The 24,421-nt window shown below is 41.4% G+C and overlaps 1 protein-coding gene across 1 annotated transcript in view; it reads right to left on the bottom strand.

The window, feature by feature from the left end:
* Positions 1 to 24,286, bottom strand: part of ANOS1 (anosmin 1) — a 243,197-nt gene extending 218,911 nt beyond the window's left edge. Inside the window, exon 1 of the mRNA XM_089680281.1 lies at positions 23,920 to 24,286. Within this exon, the coding sequence (XP_089536407.1) occupies positions 23,920 to 24,150 (231 nt within the window). The 5' untranslated portion in view covers positions 24,151 to 24,286. The remainder of the gene's footprint in view (positions 1 to 23,919) is intronic.
* Positions 24,287 to 24,421: the final 135 nt, after the last annotated feature.

Consider the following 24,421-nt stretch of genomic DNA (forward strand, 5'->3'; position numbering starts at 1 on the left):
CATATTTTAACCACTAGCCTACAGGGCACTTATACCCCCTTCCTGCCCAGGCCAATTTCCAGCTTTCAGTGCTGTTGCACTTTGAATAACAATTGCGCGCTCATGTCACACTGTACCCATATGAAATTTTTATCATTTATTTTTGACAGATAGAGCTTTATTTTGGTGGTATTTAATCATCTCTGGGTTTTTTTATTTTTTCTTAAACAAACCTACAACCACTGAAAATGTTGAAAAAAAACAAATGTTTTTTCTTATTTTTTGTTATAAAATTTTGTAAATAAGTGATTTTTCTCCTTCACTGATGTGCGCTAATGAGGTTGCACTGATGGGCACTGATAGGCTGCACTGATGGACACTGATAAGTGGCACTGATGAGGAGGCACTGGTAGGTGTCACTGATGGGCATTGACAGGCATCACTGATGGGCACTGAAAGGTTGCACTCATATATGGTACGGATAGGCAGCACTGATAGGTGGCACTGATAGGCGACACTGACTGGCACTGATAGGTGGCACTGACTGGTACTGTTAGGTGGCACTGACTGGCACTGTTAGGCGGCACTGATAGGCAGCACTCACAGGCACTGATAGGCGGCACTGATTCACACTGATAGGCATCACTGACTGTCACTAATAGGCTGCACTGACTGGCACTGATGGGTGACACTGAAAAGCAGCTCAGATAGGCACTGATATGTGGCATTGATGTGGCACTGAAATGTGGCACTGGCAGGTGGCATGGATGAGCACTGAGAGCTGGCACTGATGGACACTGACAGGTGGCGCTGCTGGGGCTACACTGATCATCAGTGCTCTGATGCTCTGATGATCTGTGTACATGTCCCCTCCAAGGAATGCTGATTACCAGCTCTCCTCTCCTCATGAGCTGTCAGCGTGACAGCTCGTGGGGAGAGAAATGCCGATAACCAGCATTTCCTTATTTACATGTGATCAGCTGTGATTGGACATATTATCGATATATTCGGCTCTTTCCATGGATTGGTGATCCGCTGTGTCTGAGGGACACAGCACACCGCCGATCGCCGCGCTGCGTGCTCCAGGAGCCACGCATGTACGGTTAGAATGGGAGGACGTCATATGACGTCCTCCCAGAACGAGAGAACCGCCTTGCGTCCGTCATTTTACTATATGGCGAGCGGGGGGCGGTTAAAGGGGGTAACTAAGTGATGTTCTTGTTATGGTTAACATATACTTTAAAAGAGAAGTATGGCATTATTTTTTTTTAAAAAATCATATCATAGATCCAATGTGCATCTGTCCCTGCTGGCTCAAAGCTGAGAACTGAGCGATCAGACACCATTCAGTTCCCCCCCGCTGCTCTGAGAAGAGAGTGACTGCTAGTCATCACTGTCTGCTCTGCCCCTCACTGGAGCACTGGGCTGTGGAGGGGGTAGGAGTGGCTGTCTAAGGCATGAGGCATACTGAGCGGATGAGTCAGGTGCTGGTCCAGGCTCCGGGGTGGGTCCTGACCATATGGTTGCAATCTTTTCTCAGCCTGGATGGGCTCTGTGATGTCAAATGGGTCACAGGGGTGCAGAATGAACTGCACTTCTGTTATCCACAGAAGAAGTATAGCCAAACGACTGTACTTTTATTGCCCCCCCTAAAAAAAAAAAAACTTAGAATGCAACCCTACATATAAACGTCATAGTCTTGAGACACTAAACGTCAACGTCTTGAGACACTGGTGTCTGGTTCTAAACTGTGAGATCTTAAGGGGGCTTTTTTCCAACAGAGTGTAATGTTGTACCATGCATGTGTAAGATTAGGTGCAAAGGTCATGCAACACATCTCACACATGCGGCGTACCACATTATACTCCTGTGTTGAAAAAAAAAACCCTTTGCCCCCAAAATCTTGCAAAAATAGTTTGCAGTACCTCAAAGGAATTTTTTTTTAACAGTAACCCAATAAGGTACTCCGCTCGTGAGAATTGAGGTGCATACATCATCAGTGCGCTGCGCAAGATTCTGAACCACATGGAGGGCAAAGCTAGAAGAATGGACAAAGGCTACAAGAAACAAATCAATTAACTGTGACTATCTTTATTCACTCTATACATAGAAACAAAAAGAGAGAGCAAATCAGCCTTGTGCATCAACCATGACACATTTTAATTAACGAAAAGCTAAGAGACTGGGGTAATCCACTGTAGGTTCATCAATAAGACGTTATTAGCTTCCATATTTTTATAACATCTCTAGGTGAGAAGCATGCTTTAAGAATTTTGGCAAAGCAGATTTAATTATATTTTAAGAACTTTTGTTAAAATAACTCTTCTTTGCATCCAAAATAAATATATACACTATATTGCCGAAAGGATTGGGATGCTTGCCTTTATACGCAAATGAACTTTAATGGCATCCCAGTCTTAGTCCGTAGGGTTCAATATGGAGTTGGCTCACCTTTTGCAGCTATAACAGCTTCAACTCTTCTGGGAAGGCTGCTCACAAGGTTTAGGAGTGTGTCTATGGGAATGTTTGACCATTCTTCCAGAAGCACATTTGTGTGGTCAGCAACTGATGTTGGATGAGAAGGCCTGGCTCACAGTCTCCGCTCTAATTCATCTCAAAGGTGTTCTATCAGGTTGAGGTCAGGACTCTGTGCAGGCCAGTCAAGTTCCTTCACCCCAAACTCACTTATCCATGTCTTTATGGACCTTGCTTTGTGCACTGGTGCGCAATCATGTTGGTACAGGAAGGGGCCATCCCCAAACTGTTCCCACAAAGTTGGGAGCATGAAATTGTCCAAAATGTCTTGGTATGCTGATGTTTTAAGAGTTCCCTTCCCTAGAACTAAGGGACCAAGCCCAACCCCTAAAAAACAACCCCAACCCATTTTCCTCCCTCCACAAACTTTACACTTGGCAGAATGCAGTCAGGCAAGTACCGTTCTTCTGGTAATAGCCAAATCCAGACACATCCATCAGATTGCCAGACAGAGAAGCATGATTCATCACTCAAGAGAACACGTCTCCACTTTTCCAGTGGTGGTGTGCTTTATACTATTGCATCCGACGCTTTGCATTGCACTTGGTGATATAAGGCTTGGATGCAGCTGCTTGGCCATGAAAACCCACTCCATGAAGTTCAGTAAGTACAGTTGTTGTGCTAATCTGAAGGCCACATAACGTTTGGAGGTCTTTAGCAATTGACTTTGCAGATGGTTGGAGACTTCTGTGCACTATGCGCTTCAGCATGCGTTGACCCCGCTCTATCATTTTACGTGGCCTACCACTTTGAGTTGCCGTTGTTTCCAGTTGCTTCCACATTGTTATAATACTACTAACACTGACCATGGAATATTTATTAGCAAGGAAATTTCACATATTACAACCTATCTCGGTAGCATGCTTGAATTCAGTGAGCTCCTGATAGCGACCCATTCTTTCGCAAATGTTTGTAGAAGCAGTCTGCATGCCTAGGTGCTTGATTTTTTTACACCTGTGGCTATGGAGCTGATTGGAACACCTGAATCCAATGATTTGGAGGGGTGTCCCAATACTTTTGGCAATATAGTGAATATTTATATTAGCAAACACAAGTTCTAAATCAAGAACTTAAAGTATACGTTTTTGACATAATGAATATGGTGAAATGAATATGCACATAGAGTAAATATCTCATATGGGTTTTAGACAGAAAAGTTATTATACATGCTTCCAAATTGAGTTCCAATACAATAAAACATCTGGATAATAAATTAACGCCCCTTGGCTGTGCTCTGTAATAATGACTTCTATTTTGTGCCGTGCCAACAAAGTGTGTGTATACATATATAGCAGTCCGCTGACATTCAAACCCCAAATGAAAAATGACTTACAGAATATATCATTGAGAAAATGTGTAATATTGATTTCATTTTCACGCAAGTTCTAATTTGCTGGATGAGGCAAGGTCATAATTTACTATGTGGAGTTTAGGAAATTGGTTTTGTGTACAGATTATCACAAATGCTACGGCCCAGGCAGTATATTAAATTAGTGTCAAGGTAAATGATTCATTGCCCAACTGTAAAAAGGTGGCGTTTGTTATAATACTTGTGGTTTCCATTTGATTTGTTTTGAGACAAAACTCTAATCCAGGTTGTTGCAAAAAGGCAGAAATTGTTCCATTTCTCAGTAAACTACTACATGTCGGGAAATATTTTGTTTATGAAAATTGTTACGGCATAACCACCATACACACCCAGTTCAAATATTATCTGTAGCCAAAACTCTTTTTTTAAGTTTTCCTAGTGTAAGAAAGGATAAGAACATTTGTTTTTATTGTTCAAATCTGTGTCGTTGTTCGGTAGATTCAGTCTCTATTTGTCCTGGTGACCACTCTCACAAGGACTAACAATGACACCTTTCACAAAAAAAAAAAAATTTATTCAAAAAACATATAAAGCTACAAGAGCAATGCAAGTATCCAACAGAACAACCAGAACCGATGAAGAGGGTGTACCCTCAAAATATGTAAGCGCATGCAGAATTCAGGGGCATCGCTTTCTTCCACTAGAGAGGTGTTACCAGTTCTGGTTGTTCTGTTGGAATTGTGCATTGTGTGAGTATTTTTTTTTTCATTAAATAAAAGCTATCATAGTTACAGCAAAAGGCCGGTGCGCCCTCTATTTTTTGTTTCTATGTGTAGTGCTTATGAATTCCTCAGGTGGGCAGCAAGGCCAAGCAGATGCTAGAAGACTTTGACCAGGGTTGTGTGCTGAAGATGCTTGGAACTTAGAGAGATTTTCTTCATAAGGACTTGTGCCATGTAGAGAAGTGATACTGTTAATATACATTCTGTGGTAGCCTGTCAAATTCGCCCATGCAAGTCAATGGGGCCTGTGCCACAACCACATGCCAAATGCTTGACCGGCAGTTATGGCCATTACCCCAAAATAAAGCAGAAAAGAAACAGGCATTCAGGAGGTGGCAGGGTTACCTCCTGAATGCCTGTCAGTGACTGCTTAGCTGTGCTCCAAAATTCATTTTCAGATTTCAAAGCATTGGCTAGTGTGAACCTAGCCTAAAAGAAACAGAAAATCCAAAATTTTACACTTTTCACTAGAAGAAAGGAAGACAAATCTTCAATTACGGACACCTGTTTTGGTGACACCTGCCAAAGAGGGAGCTTCCCTTCATGTTGTGTCTCTGGTACAGGGAGTTACAGGCAATTTCCCCAAGGGGACGCAAGAAGCTGAAAATAAACTAATTGGGGTTTTGATCATTGTATACACTGTCCAAACCAACATGGGCCAAGCTTGTTTGAAAGAAGTCATGTTGACTGATCACTGTGACTGCTATTTGATATCTAGCATGGCAAATAGTTTGTACAGTGGTAGTTGCCGTTTAAGTACAGACCACCAACACATAGCAAGTACCAGCATACAGATGGTTTCCCCATCTGTTGCATTCTGAAGAAGGTTCTACTTGACAGTAGCTGCTAGCCATAATATCACAGCCAAGGACAGCTTAAAAACTAACCTAATATTAGCTATATTTTTATATTGTGCAGCGCTAAGAAAAAATGATCAAGTATAATGTCCGAGATGGCAATATATCAGCTCACATATATCCCAATTAAAGGGAGTGCAATGAATAAATATATTGATAAATAAATAAATAAACATATATAGAGATCAGTAATCAAATAAAAATATATAAAGTTCCAATCAGGTGACTGTAGTGAATCCTGATCCGGCAAGAAGTGCTAAAGTGGTGTAAGTAATATGCACTCACCGGACGCGCATATTAATTGCGCCTTATATAAGTAAATCCAGGTGTCATCTGATGGGGCCTGAAGCAGAAAAGGTCTTCCATCCGGGGGATGGGTCAACAAATGTGAAAGCAGTATGCCAAGTATCGGCGTATCCTTATTCCTTCTTAGGAGTGGTCATATATCACCAGGTATCCATAAAGAGTGGTAGCCCGTCCTGGGATAGTAGGTCTGCAGGTTTAAAGCACTCACCCAAGAGGTGGGAACAGGAATACTCCCATAGTGTAGTAGGTAATAACAACTTTATTTTAGATGCATCAAATTGGTAAGATCAAGTAGATAAAAAATAGACAGCAGTGTGACTGACCATCTAGTGTTAAAGATGGCCGCCGGAGCTCCACGTTGCTCCGGCGGCGTGACGTCATAACGTGGTGTGGCTCCTCCTGACACATATCGTGTACAAACACGTCCTCAGAGGGGGCTACCCCCCTTTAGCACTTCTTGCCGGATCAGGATTCATTACAGTCACCCGATTGGAACTTTATATATTTTTATTTGATTACTGACCTCTATATATGTTTATTTATTTATTTATCAATATATTTATTCATTGCACTCCCTTTCATTGGGATATATGTGAGCTGATATATTGCCATCTCAGACATTATACTTGATAATTTTTTCTTAGAGCTGCACAATTTATTTTATATGTTCTCATTTATGGTGTTATTGGTTACCCATTTATGTGCATAGTCGCTCGTTCATACTCACTCCAGGCGCTCACTTTCCTTTCCATATATTTTTATATTACATGTATGTATGCTAAGATACAAAAAGATACGCATACAGTTATTTATTACATTTAATAGAGAACGAAGTGCGTATAATGCACCTGTCTTCCTCTTACCCCAGAATGCCAAAGCCATCTTTGCACAGACATCATGCAGGGTCGGCATCTACTTCCTAGACTAAGGTTTGGTTCACACCATGGCCAGATCTAGGGGGCTGCTGGGGAGGGCTGCGCCCCCCCCCCCCCCAGGCTTGCCACCCCACTGAAATTCTGTCTGGCTGCTGAGCTCCTCTCCCCATTTCCGCACTCAGGTCTGGGACAAGACAGGGGGAGGGGCAGCCTAGAGCAGGGAACTAAATTGGAAAGTCTGAGAGAACTCACTGTGATAGAGTGGAGAGGAGGTGTGGTCTTTGCTCTCCTCCTGTCAGAACAGCGATCATCCATGCAGCAGGTGACACAGGATTGCTCTTCATCAGGCTGTACACAGGTTTGATTATGTGCCCCCTATCCACATTTTCCACTGCTGGGAGATGGGCAGTCCTTGGAGTACATAGGGGGAGGTTAATCAAACCTGTGTGTACAGCCCAGTGAACAGCGATCCCTGTGTCATCTGCAACATGGAGCATCACTGTTTTGACAGGAGGAGGAGAATACAGCCCAGCACACCTCCTCTGGTTCTATTGTGATTTTTTTTTGGAGGGGAGTTGAAACATACAGGTGGGGAATTTTACTGGTACCAGTTTTGGTTCAATTAAAAGGTTTGTGGAGGAGGAGGGATGGGGTCTATTTGTGCTGGATAGGGCAATTTTAGGGGGGGTTGGATTTGTACAGCTACATGGAGGAATGGGGGGGTAATTTGTACTAGGAGAGGCTGATAGGATATTGGTTAAGAGGGGGAATGGGGGGATTTGACCCCCTGTACCCTGTCCTGCTGACCCCCTGGTCTTTCATCATGATTACCCCTGTAAACTTCCCTGGTAACCCCCTGTCCACTGCCCTGCTCACTCCCTGACCTTCATCCTGCTGACCCCCTGATTTCAGGGACCATATATTGTCCCTTTCATCACGGCTGAAAAAATAAAGTACCCATTGGTAAGGACTCAAAATAGTAATTTAAAATCTAGGTTGTGGGCACTCAGGACCTGATGAGACACCTACTGAACCAGTACTGAGTGCTCGCAACATAGATTGGTGATTCGATTTTCACACACTAACATAAACATCTAAGGATAGTTGAACATGCACTTACCTAAACAGTCTAAAATCGGTTGTGCTTCCCTAAATGGACTGTATTTGGCAATGCTTCTCTAAACAGCCTGAAATTAGTAGTGCTTCCCTAAATGGTCAGTATTCTACAGTGCTTCCCTAAACTCTGAAATCAGTAGTGCTTCCCTAACTGGACTTTATTTGGCAGTGCTTCCCTAAACGGTCTGAAATCTATAGTGCTTCCCTAAATAGTCTGTATTCTGCAGTGCTTCCCTAAACTCTGAATTTGGTAGTACTTCCCTAAACAATATGTATTCAGTAGTGCTTCCCTATATGGTCTGAAATCGGTAGTGCTTTAAATGTTATGTAATGAGTAGTGCTTCCCTAAACAATCTGAAATCGGTAGTGCTTCCCTAGATAGTCTGAAATCAGTAGTGTTTTCCTAGATGGTTTGAACTCGGTAGTGCTTTCCTAAACTCTATGTAATCATTATTGCTTCCCTACACAGTCTGTATTCAGTATTGCTTCCCGAAACAGTCTAAAATCGGTAGTGCTTCCCTAAATGGTATGAAATTGTCAGTGCTTCTGTAAGGGCTCGTTCACACTAGGCTGTTTTGCCAACGCTTGCCAAACGCCCCTATAGCGTTTGGCAAGCGTTGGTCCGGTGTTTGCGGAGCGTTTTTAACGCTCGGCAAACGCTCCGCAAACGCCGCATGCGCGGTTTAGCGGCGGTTGCTAGGCGTTTGCCGAGCGTTAATAACGCCCCACAAACGCCTATAATGCATTTGAGTGGTGTTACCGCTCCGCAACCGCGTCGCAACCGCACCGCAAACGCCGGCCGGGCGTTTGCGGAGCGGCACCATAGACGAGAATAGGAGGCTTCAAAGCCTCCTGACTCGACCAGAGGCGTCCGTTTTGCCGCGACGCAACGCGACGCGACGCAAACGCTCCTGTTAGAACAGCACCATGTGCTGTAATGTGCAGAGTTAGCAGAGGCGTTTGGGAAGCGGTAAAAACGCTTCCCAAACGCCTCTCTGCCGCCTGCACACAAGGCTAGTGTGAACGTAGCCTTAAAGTTATGTAATTGGTAGTGCTTCCCTAAACGGTTGCGCTGGTCATACATTTATGTTTCATCTATGGAAAAGAGTGGGGAAAGGTGCACTACAAAGGACCTCCATATTATCCCCAAATCAGCACTTTGCAATACGGTCCTACTTCAGCTTAAAATAGACTTTCATTAATGAATCCTGCTACTTGATTAATGGAGTCTTCCAACTCAACGTTGCAACCTTTTGTTGAATGAGGATAATAGACTTGGTAAGTATTCTTGGAATACAGTGTACTTAACTGGGGCACAGCTCCTCTTCCCTGCAGCTGTCATTTATAAAACACCGATACACTTTCGGCTCCATACACACTGGGCGGTTTGATAATGCTGGTAACATTAGCTGTGTAAAGTCATGTTAAAAACGAGAGTTTTTCAGCTTTTTTTTAGCATTTTTGCATTAGCATTTAGAGGCATTTTTTCCGCATTTGCGTTTTGTTGTGGGTTTTTTTGTCAAAAAATATCCAAAAATGCCAGTTTGCGGTGTTTTCCTGCATTTTTCAGCGTTAGAGAGTTTTTCCAGCCAAAAAACGTCCCTGTCAAAAAACTTTATTTACAGTCTGTGTGCATGGACACATAGGATAACATGCTGGGGAGTTTACTGGCTGTAGAAAAAAACGTCAAAAGCAAAAAACAGCAGCTGTAAAAACGTCCAGTGTGCATCTCCTAGATTGTAAGCTCTAATGAGCAGGGCCCTCTGTTTCCTCTTGTACCAAATTGTGTTGTAACTGTTATGTCTGCCTTCATTTTGTAAAGCGCTGCCAAACTGTTGGCACTATATAAATCCTGTATAAAAATAATAAATAATAATGAGGACTTATGGTCAATGATTGGAAGCATAAAGGAAGAAGAGGGTCTACAGTGTTAAGTGGATAGTTACAATGAGAGGAGAAGGGGGCACAAGACACGATGTCAACATAAGGGTGATAAGTCTGTTTCCAATCTCCAAGAATTAATGGCAAATATAAAACAAATGAGATGAAATGCCCTTTATTCTCAATAAACTCAGGCTCTGTACTGATTCAGTTCACAAAACTCCTGCCTTGCTTGTGTTCAGACATTTGTGGTTTAAAATAAATGTTGAACTTGCCCTACAAATTAACCTATTCCGCTGTTAAGCCTGCGGTCAGTAAAATGACAGTAGCCAGAAAATGTCATGTTTCTGAAAATGCCTAGTCTGACCAGATCACTAAATGCAAACCGTCAGCAAATATCATGTCAATAAATACTGTTGGTCAGTAAATGTCAACAGTAGTAAAGTAAATACTACATGTCTGGTAATGCTTTTTTGAAAATCTGCTTTTCTCCTACAGCACACAGATTTATATGAAGCGATAGGATCTACAAATTGGTATAAAGACATTAATCAAAGTTATTTAATGTAAAAAATGCTACAAATGAAATTAAAGTATAAGTGCTTTTAAAATAAAGTGCATTTCTCCTTTTTGCCCCCCATCCCACCTATCCTAACCCCTCCACAGATGCATACACCTCTATCTGACAGCCATGGTTCTAGTCTTTGTTTATATCCACTGATGCATGTCTTCACTGTCCTGGGTTAGTGCCTTCCATGGGTCTGTGTGCCAAGGCCAGGGAGGATCAGAAATTCGAGTCACTGGTTGTAAACAAACAGTGGAACTGTGACTGTCGGATAGAGGAAAGTAGGATGGGTATGCTGGTCAGTATATTCTGGTGGTGGGGGAAGTCTCCCTGCTGTCAGAATAATACCTCAATGGGAGTGATTCCCCATTCACATTGAGTGTGTGGATGGGACAACCAAGTCATCTTTTTCTTTCAACCCATCTGTTGAACAAAAAAAATGAATCATGTATGGGCTGCTTTAGACTCAGCCATATAGTAATCACTACTTTGTCAGGGCCAGTCCCACAAAGATCACCTAACTGCTCACTCTGTACTGCACCATTGATGGCGATGATGGGGTTGGTGGTGATTACACTGGCAACTGCACAATACTTGGCCTTGTCCAAGCAAGTTCCTGCCAGCTTCAACCCACCATTGATTCAATAAAACACAACATTTCATTGCAATCTACACCATAGCTCCTGACTGTCCCTCATTTGAATAAACTGTCCTCTTTTGATTCCAAATCCCTCTGTCCCTCGTGCAACCTCAGTTGTCCCTCTTTTTGGTCTAATGTATACATCGCTATACAAAATGTATTATTTTACTACCAAAAAGATTATGCTGCACTCAACTTTTTATCCAACCTCTTTATTACTATATTTGTTATTGGAAAGACAATTTAAAGGAAAAATAAAGGTCAATAAAAGGTCTTAGGTGTAGGTTAGCGAACCATTTTCTGCATATTGGATGTGTGTGGTCCATGTAACCAGGGCCATTATAGGGACGCGATCTTTGCCAATATATTGTATGCTAAAAGGTGTCCCTCTTTATCTTTTCAGAGGCGGAGCTGCGTGCGTGATGGCACACTGCCACATTGATCCATGTTGTGGTGGTGGGAGATGTAAGTGTACAGTGGCATTGCCTTCCTTTGAGCCTGTCAGTGGGTTTACTCATAGATGGATTTTATATGTTACTCGATTGCTTGTGGAAATTTTGTTTTAATAAATGCTGCACTATGAAGTATATTTTATTCATGGTGTGTGGCGTTACTTCATGAGCATATGAGTGTATGACAGCCCCTAGGGCAGGATAAAGAAATGAGTTGGCCAGACCTGTGGAGACTAATGGGAACTTTCGCTCTTCACATGGCAGCCCATCCGTGTGGTGAGTGTACATTGTGCCCTTCTGGTGGAGGAGATTCACAGTTTTCCCGATGTAAGTTTGGTGTTAAATAGTCACTGTGCCGGTGGTATGGAAGATGGATTGATGCTTCAGTCAATATGACATACTTTGGACACTTTATCATCATAGCACTGTATTTTGTATGTAACACATTTGTTATAAGCTTTATTTTTTATGTTGTATCTTTTTCAGTTAGTTGGGCGGTATGCTACACAAATTCTATACTTGGACTTCACAATACTCCCGCCTTGTTCCAAGTACATCAATAATATTAGTCCACTATGCTTGTCATTTGCTGGCCGCATACATAAATCCAGGGATACTTTTTAGTTCCAGTTCCAATTCTTGCATTAGCGATGTCTACCCCAGGTATCATATGTCATTCTATGTAACACACAAGGGAATAAATGAGCCCATTACACCAGCTATTACAGTCATATATTGATCCCTGCTTCTGAACAAAGCAGTCCATAACCATTTAAATCTGACCAAACTTATAAATACATAGGGTCATGGGTTCAATGTTGCCCTAAGGCACTTTCAGAGTTTACACTTGATCAGCTCAACACCTTCCAAATACAGCACAGGTGTCTGCTTCCCTGGAAAATACAGCGTCTTCTTCCTAAAGAGCATGCAGCTCCTCCATAAATCTTACCTATGATTCACAGAAAACTGTCTGCTTGAATTATTGCCCAGTATTAGAAACATGAGATGAAGGTCATTTCAGTTAAACAGTTTCTTAAACAAAAATGATCTGCACTTGAGCAGTTTGGTGCTTCACAAATGGTCCCAAAGCAAATGGCCCAAGGGAAAATGTCAACCGTATTTCACTTACTGTCACTTGAAAGCCAAGTCATAATGGTGACCACAAGCAACATTTGTGCACAGTGACCACTAGCCCAGATGGATTGTCCGTACGTTGGATTACAAAACACAGCTCTCATTACAGTCCACCTTTACAGGACAAAAGCTTTACAAACTTATCAAAAGAAAAAGTGAGAATATAATATACCTTTTGGAGACTGACCATACGTCACCATACATTACTATTTCATCTGCTGAACTTTACCTCTTATAATCAATCAGTCACTTAATTACCATTTACTGCACACACTATCAGCATATGATATACTTCACTGCATGCAATAAATGCTATTACCATAAATTATAATGGTCCACGTCTACTTCTGCAAGTACGTCTTATGGAAGAAGTTTATCTGGAAAAATGACTGTAGCTATCATTTATGTTGTCACTGATAAGAAAACTGGTGTATGTAAATCTGTCAGATCCATTTATAATAGACAGTGGAATTTCAGATTACCAGGATACAACATACTATCCCTGATGGATCATTAAACATAATCACAAATGTTTTCCATCATTATTCATCTAAACTTTCACCTACAGCAGGACATACTGATATATGTCTGATGTGTGTGATAGCACTGGACCAATAGGCGCAGCACAGTAGCTAAGTGGTTAGCAGTGCCACCTAGCAGCACTAAGGTCATCAGTTCAAATCCCAACCATGGCACTACCTGCCTGCCATTTGCCTGTTCTCCCTGTGTCTGCGTGGGTTTCCTCCCACACTCCAAAGATTTCCTGTCAGGTAAATTGTCCCTAGTATGTGCATGTACAAGTGTGAGTTAGGGACATTAGATTGTATACTCCTTGAGGGCAGGGACTGGTGTGAATGTACAATACATGTAAAGTGCTGCATAAATTGACAGTGCTATATAAGTACCTGTCATAAACAATAGAAGTGAGACTTGGTTCTGATGGATGTACAGTGGAGTGTGTTTTCCTTCAAAGGATCTGACCTGTGATGAAGGTATAGGGTAGGTGGACCTTGTTCTGGTTCCATGTTGTGACAATAAGCACACAGCAGATGATAAACTCCAGGGTGTGTATTGAGAAGCACCCCCTACTACAAATGTTCATATCACTCAGCTTAGGTTCACACCTACTGTATGCAGTGCAGGAAATGATGAGGCCCCTAGGGCCAGTGCTAGACTATTTTGCATCCTAGGCAAGACCAGCTATCTGCACTCCCACCAAAACTGTAGAAAATATTAAATCAAGAAAACATGAAGCTGCTGAATTTCTTTTAATTTGCAAAAATAAGTGCCATAAGATGCCACCAGCACCAATATTAAAGACAAAATCAGTGTCACGGACGGACTGTATCTGTGGCTGGCAGTGGCAGGGTGACAGTTGCAGTGAGCGGAGGATGATGGATCCACACTCTGACAGATCCCAGGCTGGAATTTCCCAGGCAATAGGGGGAGATAAAACATTGTGACAGCTGGCAGCCGAGCCCACACACACAGAGAATTCCTGAACTAAGTGATCGCACACAGTGACAGATCCAAGACAACACACCACCACCAACACTGACACAGATCAGCAGGCCCAGCAGACACTAGAAGAGCAGTCTTTTGAATCGTGATGATGTCATCACTCACTGACACATTGCACATGTGATGGATGGTTGGCTGGGTCACACTCACACAGACACGAGACATTAGAGTCAGACATTACCTTCCTCCACAGACGTAGCTCCGCTGATGATTGAAAGGGAAGGGCTAGAACTTCACAGTGATCAGCAGCCACCAGCCGGCTTGCAGTGAATGACTGGGTCTGAGAGGAACACTGGAAGGAGCTACAGCTCAGCTGTTACACTGGCCCCTCCCATCAATTGGAGGATCATTTATGACGCGTCCCACACAGACAGTGCTGGCTTATGCTGCGTCCAGGCATCCCTAGGTGGCAGTGCGCCCTAGGTGGCCGCCTAGTTTGCCTAGTGGAAACACTGGCCCTGCCAGTGCCTTTCCCGCACTTCCCTTGTGATCTGCAATGGGAGTCAAGACAATGTTAATGACACTGCAAACACAGTGCATTTGCTTGCACCGGATCACGTCATACAAAATGACCATGTGACCCAGTTGCAGCTCCAAAAAAGGTGCATGTGTGTTTTTGGTTCCATGCAGTGTGATATGAGTCCATTCAAAATTAATGAAAAGGCTCAAATTGCACAGGAATGAGGTGAGGTTCCTGTGTGATTCACATGCATGTTAAAATGTGGACTGGGGCTTAGGAGTCTTTTTGAAATGTTTATTGGTTAAGTGCATCAAATATATATGATATATGTGACATCTACTGAATTTATAAAGCAGCAAATACTACAAGACTGATTTTGTAACTAGATGAATCCAATATCTGCCAGAGGATTCTTCCAATTTCTATAACTTAACCCTTAATAAGCAAACAGACCTTGTTATTATCTACAGTTTTGTGCATGTATATATAGATCAATATAAGCATGTTTATTTGTATATAGTATATTTTATTCAATTGCATTACAATATCTTTATAAAAATAATGATAGGTAGATGATTCAGTATATGGGGAGAGAGAGAGAGAGAGAGAGAGACAGTAGATAGCTACATTAGATTCAAACAATATAGATTCAAACAATATAGATAAAAAGGTTAGAGTGAATGAGATTGATTGATTGATTGGCTGGATACAGGAGGAATAGAAATAAATAGACAGATAGATTGAGTGATCAAACTCTAATCTATTTACCAGTGTCTACCTAATCTATTTTGTACATTTTTATCTATCTATCTATCTATCTATCTATCTTTATTCTACCTGTATCCAGCTAATCAATCAATCAATCAATCAATCAATTTCTCTCTTTGACTCTCTGTCTCATTCACTCTAACCCTTCTCTCTGTATAATTTGAATCTATCTATCTATCTATCTATCCTAAACTATTCTATCTACATTAGATATAGATTATAGATTGCATCAATACAGACAGATTATAGATAGATAGATAGATAGATAGATAGATAGATAGATAGATAGATAGATAGATAGATTCAAATTATACAGAGATAAGGGTTAGAGTGAATGAGACAGAGAGTCAAAGAGAGAAATTGATTGATTGATTGATTGATTGATTTGCTGGATACAGGTAGAATAAAGATAGATAGATAGATAGATAGATAGATAGATAGATAGATAGATAGATAGATAAAAATGTACAAAATAGATTAGGTAGACACTGGTAAATAGATTAGAGTTTGATCACTCAATCTATCTATCTATTTATTTCTATTCTTCCTGTATCCAGCCAATCAATCAATCTCATTCACTCTAACCTTTTTATCTATATTGTTTGAATCTATCTATCTATCTATCTATCTATCTATCTATCTATCTATCTATCTATCTATCTATCTATTAATACAGACTGATATATAGATAGAACAGTTTAGGATAGAAAGATAGATAGATATAGATAGATAGATAGATAGATAGATAGATAGATAGATAGATAGATAGATAGATAGAAAATAGATCTCTCTCTATTTGTATGTAAAATCTATTTGTGTGTATCTAATCTATCTATCTATCTAGATACAATCTATTTATCTATCTATCTATCTATCTATCTATCTATCTATCTATCTATCTATCTATCTATCTTTCTACAGCAGTGTACAATAACGTTGTAGCTCCCTCTTCTGTCCAAAACAGTAATTGTCCCATAGTCAGCTCAGGAATGCTGTTCCCCTTCAGTTTGGGATTCATGGTTTAACCACTTTCCAGCACCAGATGACTCAGCTATATATTACATTTATATTAAAAAAAAAAAACTATACTTCTACATATCTCTAGTTTTGCATTCAAGTCTTTTTGGGTTTCTCAATCAATTTGTGGTAAATTGTTCCACGGATGTTTTGTTTTCCTTGCTTACCAAACCACAGACCACAATACAATATGTTGTCATGTTTTCTGACCAATTTGTGTTTATCCCATTATTTGTGTGTTTTCCTTAGAAAGGACACAAATGGCAGGACTGATCAGGGAGATTAGCTGATGTCACTTCTGACATTTCCCTTCACTCCACTGTATATATCAAAATGAAGACCAGGCATGGGTCCTGTGGGCCTAGTTCATAATATATAGAGTTATATAAAAAGCGTCATAACCCTGAACGACTAATCAGAATTTGACTGTTTTGAGTTCAATACTTTGAAATCACCACACATTCCTATAGATACATTGTTATCCCTGTTGGTTTTCTGGCTAAATTTACATTACAATATAAAAAATACATTGTGGCAAGGATTCTGTATGCTCGGTGGTAATATTTATGTCTGTTGATTGTTTATATAATTTTTTTTTTTTCATTTAGAAAAAAAACTGTTTTCTGAATCTGTCCTGTGTTCATAAAAAACAATTCACACTTCTGCTGACAGGAATAATTCAAGCACAGAATTGCATCTATTGCTAAACATGAACCACACACACACACGGTGAACATTCATGAGGTAAATGAAAAAAGGTCTGTGACTAAGACACAGGATAATTGTAAACAAGTGAGCGTCCCTCCCTACATCTAGTCTAATGTTACACAAAAATACCTCAGAGTATGTCATATTTTCTGCATGTCATCCCAGCCGTAAGATAATCTGAGTTCAACGTTCCCCTCATTAAAGGACAATGTTTATGGTGTGTGTGGTTCCTGATATGCTACCCCACAGCAAGCCATCTTCTCATATAAATGTATCCCACATGGATGTCTCCTTCCACTAAGCCCACTCCCAGCTTTTTCCATTTCAGCTTTTTGCCCCCAGAAGGTCAGCTAATAATGATGTGGATTTCACAGGTTAATAGGTGATCAGGGATTTTCTTTTCTTGTTTCAGATAAAAAAAACCCTCTGCCTTTAAGTGGAAGACTTATCAATGAGGAGCCTGGGGCGGAAAAGTCAAGCAAAGGGGCCAGCTTATCATTTCTGAAGCCCTCTCGCTTTTTATGACTTTAGCATGCTGTGAAGGACCTCACCGAGGTGGCGTTTGTCACTCTAATGCCCAACAGGTGCCAGTCACTTCCACAGGAAGATCACGGGCTAAAACTCTTCAGCAGATAAAATAAACAAATACATAGCACAACGTAGACAAACACCATACAGGCCTCTGCAGTCTACCCAGAGAAAAGATTCAGGTACCATTACAACAAATAATACACGCTGTATAAACATACTAATTCAAAATACACAAAAGAAATAAAGCTGGGTACACTCTATTGGAAGAAAAATACCATACGAGGAACGATCGGTTGATTATCTGATCATTAATATAGTGCTCTTGACAGTCCGACTGAAGGTGCAAGCTAGAAAATTTTTATTGTATGCAAACACAACTTCCAATTTTCACTCAATGTGTACAGTAATTGTATGTAAATGATCAAATAGAAAAACTGCATATGGTCAGAAGCAAAGAATAACCAGGAAGAAGGTGGCAATGAACATGGAAATCATACACAAGAAGGAATGTTTGCCTTTGTCCTTTGAAACTTTTTGTGCAAGTTGATACCATTGTTGGTTACATCATGATATGCACCTTCATGGAAAATCGGATGATTGTTTATCTGATTTTCTCATAGTGTGTACCCCACTTAGCACTTTCCACCAAGTGATAAGAAGATGGATGCTAAAAAGGAAAGCTTTACTCCGGACTGACTAGTTAGTTCATTCTGAAGAACCAAGGTTTAGGAAGAGATAATGAGGGCTTGCTCACACCATAACGCTGTGTTAGCACGCATTGGGGGAGATTTACTAAACCTGGAGTGCTCAGAATGTGGTGCAGCTCTGTATGGCAGCCAGTTAGCTTCAGTTTTAGTAAATCTCCTCCACAGAGTTAGTGTGCTGACATTCAGATGTTCTGCGTGCTTTGATATGCTCCATTTTGATTGACCTGGATGTAGGTAAAACCACCAAAACTGCAGAAGTCAAACTCAAAAGGTGCTGCTCAGAAGCAGTAATAGATTGCTCCAGGCTGTCAGCACTACTTCCAGGTGCCGGTCAGGGAATGCGCAGACGCACCAGGCTCAATCTGGACAACAAAGTAGCACCTGACTGCACTCTGGCCAGGCAGGCACACTAGCAATCGCAATTAAATTAAAATGGAACCATCTTGGTACCCACCCATGGAAGAACCCCCTCTAATGCTTTTCCCCCAATTTTAGGCTTATGGTAGGAAATTGGGTGAAACGTGTAAGGGGGTTCTCCCATGGGTGGGAACCAAGCTGAAGCCATTTTAATGATTATCATGATCATCAGTGTGCCTGGACAGAGTGCAGTCAGTTGTCATTTTCTTGTAGACCCAAAGTAGAGCTTGCAGGACTTTTAACCCCTTCCTGCCTGCCTGCCTGCCCACTGCAGCCCTTTAACTGAGACTTAAAAGGTAAGTTCACCTTTACACGTTTCCCAAAAAGGTTCCTATACATATTTTCTCCAACAGATTAAAATGCTGTGCCCCATTCCCCCAAAAAATGCCCACCTCTTCAACTGCTGACAACAATACCCTCCCCAATCCATTCTGCAGATCAACTTACCCTTTAAAGCAGTGGTCTCAAAAATGTGGCCTAGGGGCCAGATGTGGCCCTTTGCTTGCCTTTATCTGACCTTTTCCTTACACTGATACAAGACACTATTCCTCCCACTGACACCAACAATGGGGCATAATTGCTGCTATTGACATCAACAATTGGGCACTATTTCTTCCATTAACATCAAAGATAGGGAATTATTCCTCTCACTGACAACAACAATGGGGAGCTATTCCTCCCACTGGCACCAACAATGGGGAACTATTCATCCCACTGACACCAACAATGGGGCAATGTTCCTCCCATTGACACCAACAATAAGGCAATATTCCTCCTATTGACACCAACATTGGAGCCATATTCCCCCCACTGACATGAACAATGGGGAACTATTCCTCCCCCTAATACCAAAGATGCGTTGTTTACTCTCACTGATGCAAGGACAGTTTTTACTCCCAATGACCACAGTCTGGCCCCCCTAAAGTCTGAAGGACAGTAAACTGGCCTTTTTTTTAGAAAGTTTGGAGATCCCTGCTTTAAAGTGACACTAAACTGGTTTAAAATTCTATTCAAGCATATATTCTGAACTTAAAAAGTATATTCTATTGTTCTCAGCCATCTGCAAATCTCCAGATTTATTTTTTTCTTCTTAGAAGGTGGTTAGATTTGTTCTTCATGGTCCCACTGTATGCAGGAACGTAGCCATGCTCTCCTGCTCACTCCTGAGATGGACTATGGTCTACGGGTTGTGTAACAAATGGAAGTGAAAGGCTAAAGGGGAGGTTCAGGAGCTCATGGAGGCTATTACAAGGAGGCAGAAAAAAACAGTAAGAAACAATTTCATGAAAAATAGATCACAGGGCCATTAAGTAGTGGATGTGTATGGATTATTTTTGGAGAATAAAGATATCCTTTAGTGTCACTTTAAAAGGGAGGGATGGAGCAGACTTCCTGACCACATCACCCCTGTGATTGGCTGTCATAGGAGTCATGTGATTGGATGCCTGTCCTATCATTCCTGTTCATAACTACAGACCAGTGAGCGCAGTGAGCAGTGAGCACAGAAACACGGTATGTTCTGTGTGTGGGCGTTAAGACTCACCCTCCATGCCACTTCACATATGCATTACATGGTTGGCAAGAGGTTAACATCCTGCTTTGCAATGTATCACCATGGACAAGTCCTATTGAAAATAATGTACTGTCTCTTTTATGTGCACTTTGCGACTACCGGAAAATGCAGCAAAATACAGAACACTATCTAGTCTGAACAAGCCCAAATTCTGATGTCATAAGGGCAACTCTGCTGTTAGCGGTCCTGTCACTGGCAAATTGTTGAAATCGCCAGGATCGCTAAAGAGGCTGCCTGTTAGTCCCTAATGAATCAGATCCTCTGTATCTAAGGCAGCATGATTTTGCTTCCATCTCACAAGCAGCCTCTTTAGCAATTGTTTGGCTGGCAATTTGCCCCCAGCAGCAGAATCACCCATCTGACATCAGCCTAACAGTTAACTAAACAGGTACTTTTTGCTACTAAGTACATATTTTATCCCTTTTAGCTGCAAGTACTGATGCATGAGACATTAAAATGTCTGTGAAGATTCTATTTCATCTAGATCATGATATATTACAGTATTAGTCACCTTCAACTGGACCTGGCATGTAATGTTGAAGATGTTTTACCAGTCATTCTCTCAGAAATTAGTTACAGGAACCTTCCGCCAGTGTTTGTAGCTAAACAGGTAACTCAAACACCTCAACCCAATTACATTAGTTAAGGCTGACTGAGTTACTTATGTGGTTATAAATGTTGGGTATGTTCCTGACACTCATCTGGACTCAGGAAGCTACTTGAAACTGGTAAAATATCTTCAGCAGTCCAGTTTTATGTGACTACTACTAGATGTGAAGACAACTGCATCGGATCTATGACTGATAAACTCTGGACTCGTGACCAGGGGCGGACTGACAACTCATGGGGCCCCCAGGCAATAGGGGATCATGGGGCCCCTGTGTCCTCGCCCACACCCAAAAAAGCCTATGAAAAAGCCAATGAAAGGTACCAGGGGCATCTCATGGGGCCCCCTACTGACCCAGGGCCCTTGGGCAGTGCCCGAGTTTCCAAATGGTCAGTCCGCCCCTGCTTGTCACAGACCTCTGCTAGATCAGGTCTTACAGAACATGTTACAAGGATGTATCATATCAACAAGTTACATTCAAATGGACTTGGTATTTAATGTTGAATATATTAATCCACATGTTTTTAAATGTTGGGTATGTTCCTGCTACCGTTCATGTGGACTAATGAGGAAGATTAGTGGCAAAACATCTTCAGCACTATAAAAGAAGTCCACTTGTATATGACTATCTACTACTAGCTTTATGAAGCCAGCCTTAAAAATAAATAATATAATTGGATGGATCTATGACTGATAAAACCTGCAGTCAGCACAAACTTCTTCCAGAGCAAGGTTTGCAGAAGAGGTTGGTATGAAGATATATCTGCAAGTCACATTCATCTGGACTTGGTCTGTAATGTTAAATACATTTCATCATTCTTCCATGTAGCTTCTTCAGCTCAGATGAGTTTTTGGAACTATGTGAGGGCAATCTTGGAAATGATTATCACTTGATTGGATCTTTGACTCTGGAATCAGCACAAACCTATGCTTGACCATAATACTCTTTTGGGCTAAGGAAGCTACTTGGATTAGTGGCAAACATCTTCAGCACTATAGAACAAGTTCAGTTGTTTGTGACTACTACTAGTTATGTTAATGACTAGTAATAACTTGCAAATCTATGACAGATAAACTTTACATTCAGCACAAACCCCTGCTAGGTCAGGACTTGCTGAAGAGGTTGTTATTAAAATGTTTCATATTAGCAAGACACCTTCAACTGGATTTGGTCTGTAATGTTGAAGACATTTCACCACTGATCTAAGTTGCTTCCTCAGCTTCCATCAGTATCCAGGAAGCTTCCTTAAGTGTCAGAAGCTATTTGAAGACAACCTTGGAAATGATTATCACTTGGATGGTTTTATGACTAATAAACTCTGGGATTAGCACAAACTCTGCTAGATCATTGCAAAAGAAGTTGTTATAAAGATGTATATCAGCGGGTCACATTCAACTTGAACTTGGTCTATAATGTTAAAAATTATACTCGTGTTGTTATAAATGTTGGGCATGTACTTGACACTCATCTCGGCTAATCTTGAAAACTACTTAGATTAGTGGCAAAACATCTTCAGCACTCTAAAAGAAGTCCAATTATATATGACTGACTAGGGTAAGCAATATGAACCCAACCTTGGAAATCTACGAGTGATAACTTCTGGAGTCAGCACAAACCTCTGCTTAGATCATAACTTGCAGAAGAGGTTAGTATGAGGATGTATCATATCAGCAGGTCATATTCAACTGAACACTGTAATGCTGAAGACGTTACTTATTTGGCTATAAATGTTGGCTAGGTTCCTGGCTCACGACGCTCTGGAAGCTACTTGGATTAGTGGCAAACATCTTCAGATGTCCAGTTGTATGTGATTAACTAGTACTAGCTGGAGATAACTATGGGAATGATTATGACTTGAATGGATCCATGATTGATAAAACTCTGGAGTCAGCACAAACCTCTTCTAGATCATGGCTTGCAGAAAAGGTTAGTGTGAAGAATTATCATATCAGCAAGCCATATTCACCTGGACGTGGTCTGTAATGTTGAAGACATTACCTATTTGCCTTTAAATGTTAGATATGCTGGCTACACATTATACAATTTTGTTTGCATAATTTCCCTTAGATTTACCAAAACCATAAAATATAAGTTCAAAACTAAACACTTACAAATTGTATGTGATCAGGCAGGCCCTTGCACTACATAGTTGAATGTAAGTCTAAAGGAAATTGAACATGAAAATTGTATAATGCGTAGTCAGTTTAACACTCTGGGTTCAAGAAGCTACTTGGATTAGTGGCAAAACAGCTGTATAAAAGAAGTACAATTGTATGTGACTAACTAGTACTAGCTATGTGAAGTCTACTTTGGGAATCTATAGCTGATAAACTATGGAATCAGCCCAAACCTCTACTTGGTCAAGGCTTGCTGAAGAGGTTAGCATGAAGATGTATCATCTCAGCAAGTCACATTCAGCTAGACTTGGTATGTAATGTTGAAGATATTGTCTATGTGTCTTTAATTGTTGTCTATGTTCCTGACACTCATCTGGGTTCAAGAAGCTACGCGGATTAGTGGCAAAACATTTTCAGCTTTATAGAAGTCCATTGTATGTGGCTAACTAGTACTAGCTATGTGAAGCCTACTTTGGAAATCTGTGGCTGATTAACTATGAAGTCAGCCCAAATCTCTGCCATGTCAAGGCTTGCAGAAAAGGTTAGTATAAAGATGTATAATATCAGCAAGTCACATTCAACTGGTCATGGTCTGTAATGTTAAAGACATTACTTATGTGGCCAAAAATGTTGGCTATGTTCCTGGCAGTCATCTGGGCTTAGGAAGCTACCTGGATTAGTGGTAAAACATCTTCAGCATTATAGAAGACGTGCACTTGTGTGTACTAGCGATCTCAAGCCAGTCTTAGAAATGATCAGCAGTCATGGTTGTATGACTGATAAACTCTGGAGTCAGCCCAAACCTGCTAGATGAAGACTTGAAGAAGAGTGTATTAGAAGATTCATCAGCAAACCATTCTACTGATGTTATCACATACCAGAGTAGCCAGTTATAAGGCTCCATTTAGAAAGCGATCCTTATAGTGAGTCCAATGACATGGCTAAAACAAAGATGTCATAGCTGTGTGAATGGGATTGTCTATGACTGATCATCAGTGATGAGAGTTGTGTAGGGGACTTTGGTGTAGGAGGGTGAACTTACACAGACACACATGTCCTACCTGGAAGTGTTTGAAGAATGCAGAGATGCGAGTGATGTGCAGACTCAGACACCTGGACGTACATCTGGCTCTATAGACACTCAACGTGGAGAACGACTCATCCTGCTTACGAGGAGAAGCTCCGGCAGCAGAAGCAGCAGCAGCAGAGAAGTAGCCGGCAATCAGGCTGCCCCCCAGCAATATAATCCACAGGGAGAGGGGGGCAGGAGAGCCGCGATTCTTCTGCAGCATCTTGTACAGGAGATGGATGGAGGAGCCTGGCTGAGATCACTGGGATCGGGACATGGGAGCCGCACAAACTAGGAAAGAAAGTTCACTCATTCAACTCTATGTGCTGCCAGACCTTCCACTCCCCCTCCTCTTACTGCTGCTTCTCACCACTCCTCTGCCAGCAGAGGCACCTCCCGGGGGCGGGGACAGGCTGACAGCTGCTGCGCTCATTGGCCGACGGAAGGAGCCGATTGACAGCACCCTGGACCGTCTGTGAACGGTGAGAGCTGTT

This window comes from Staurois parvus, unplaced genomic scaffold (genome assembly GCF_062004578.1).
Source record: "Staurois parvus isolate SC_StPar_1 unplaced genomic scaffold, SC_StPar_1.0 ptg000238l, whole genome shotgun sequence".
NCBI lineage: Eukaryota > Metazoa > Chordata > Amphibia > Anura > Ranidae > Staurois > Staurois parvus.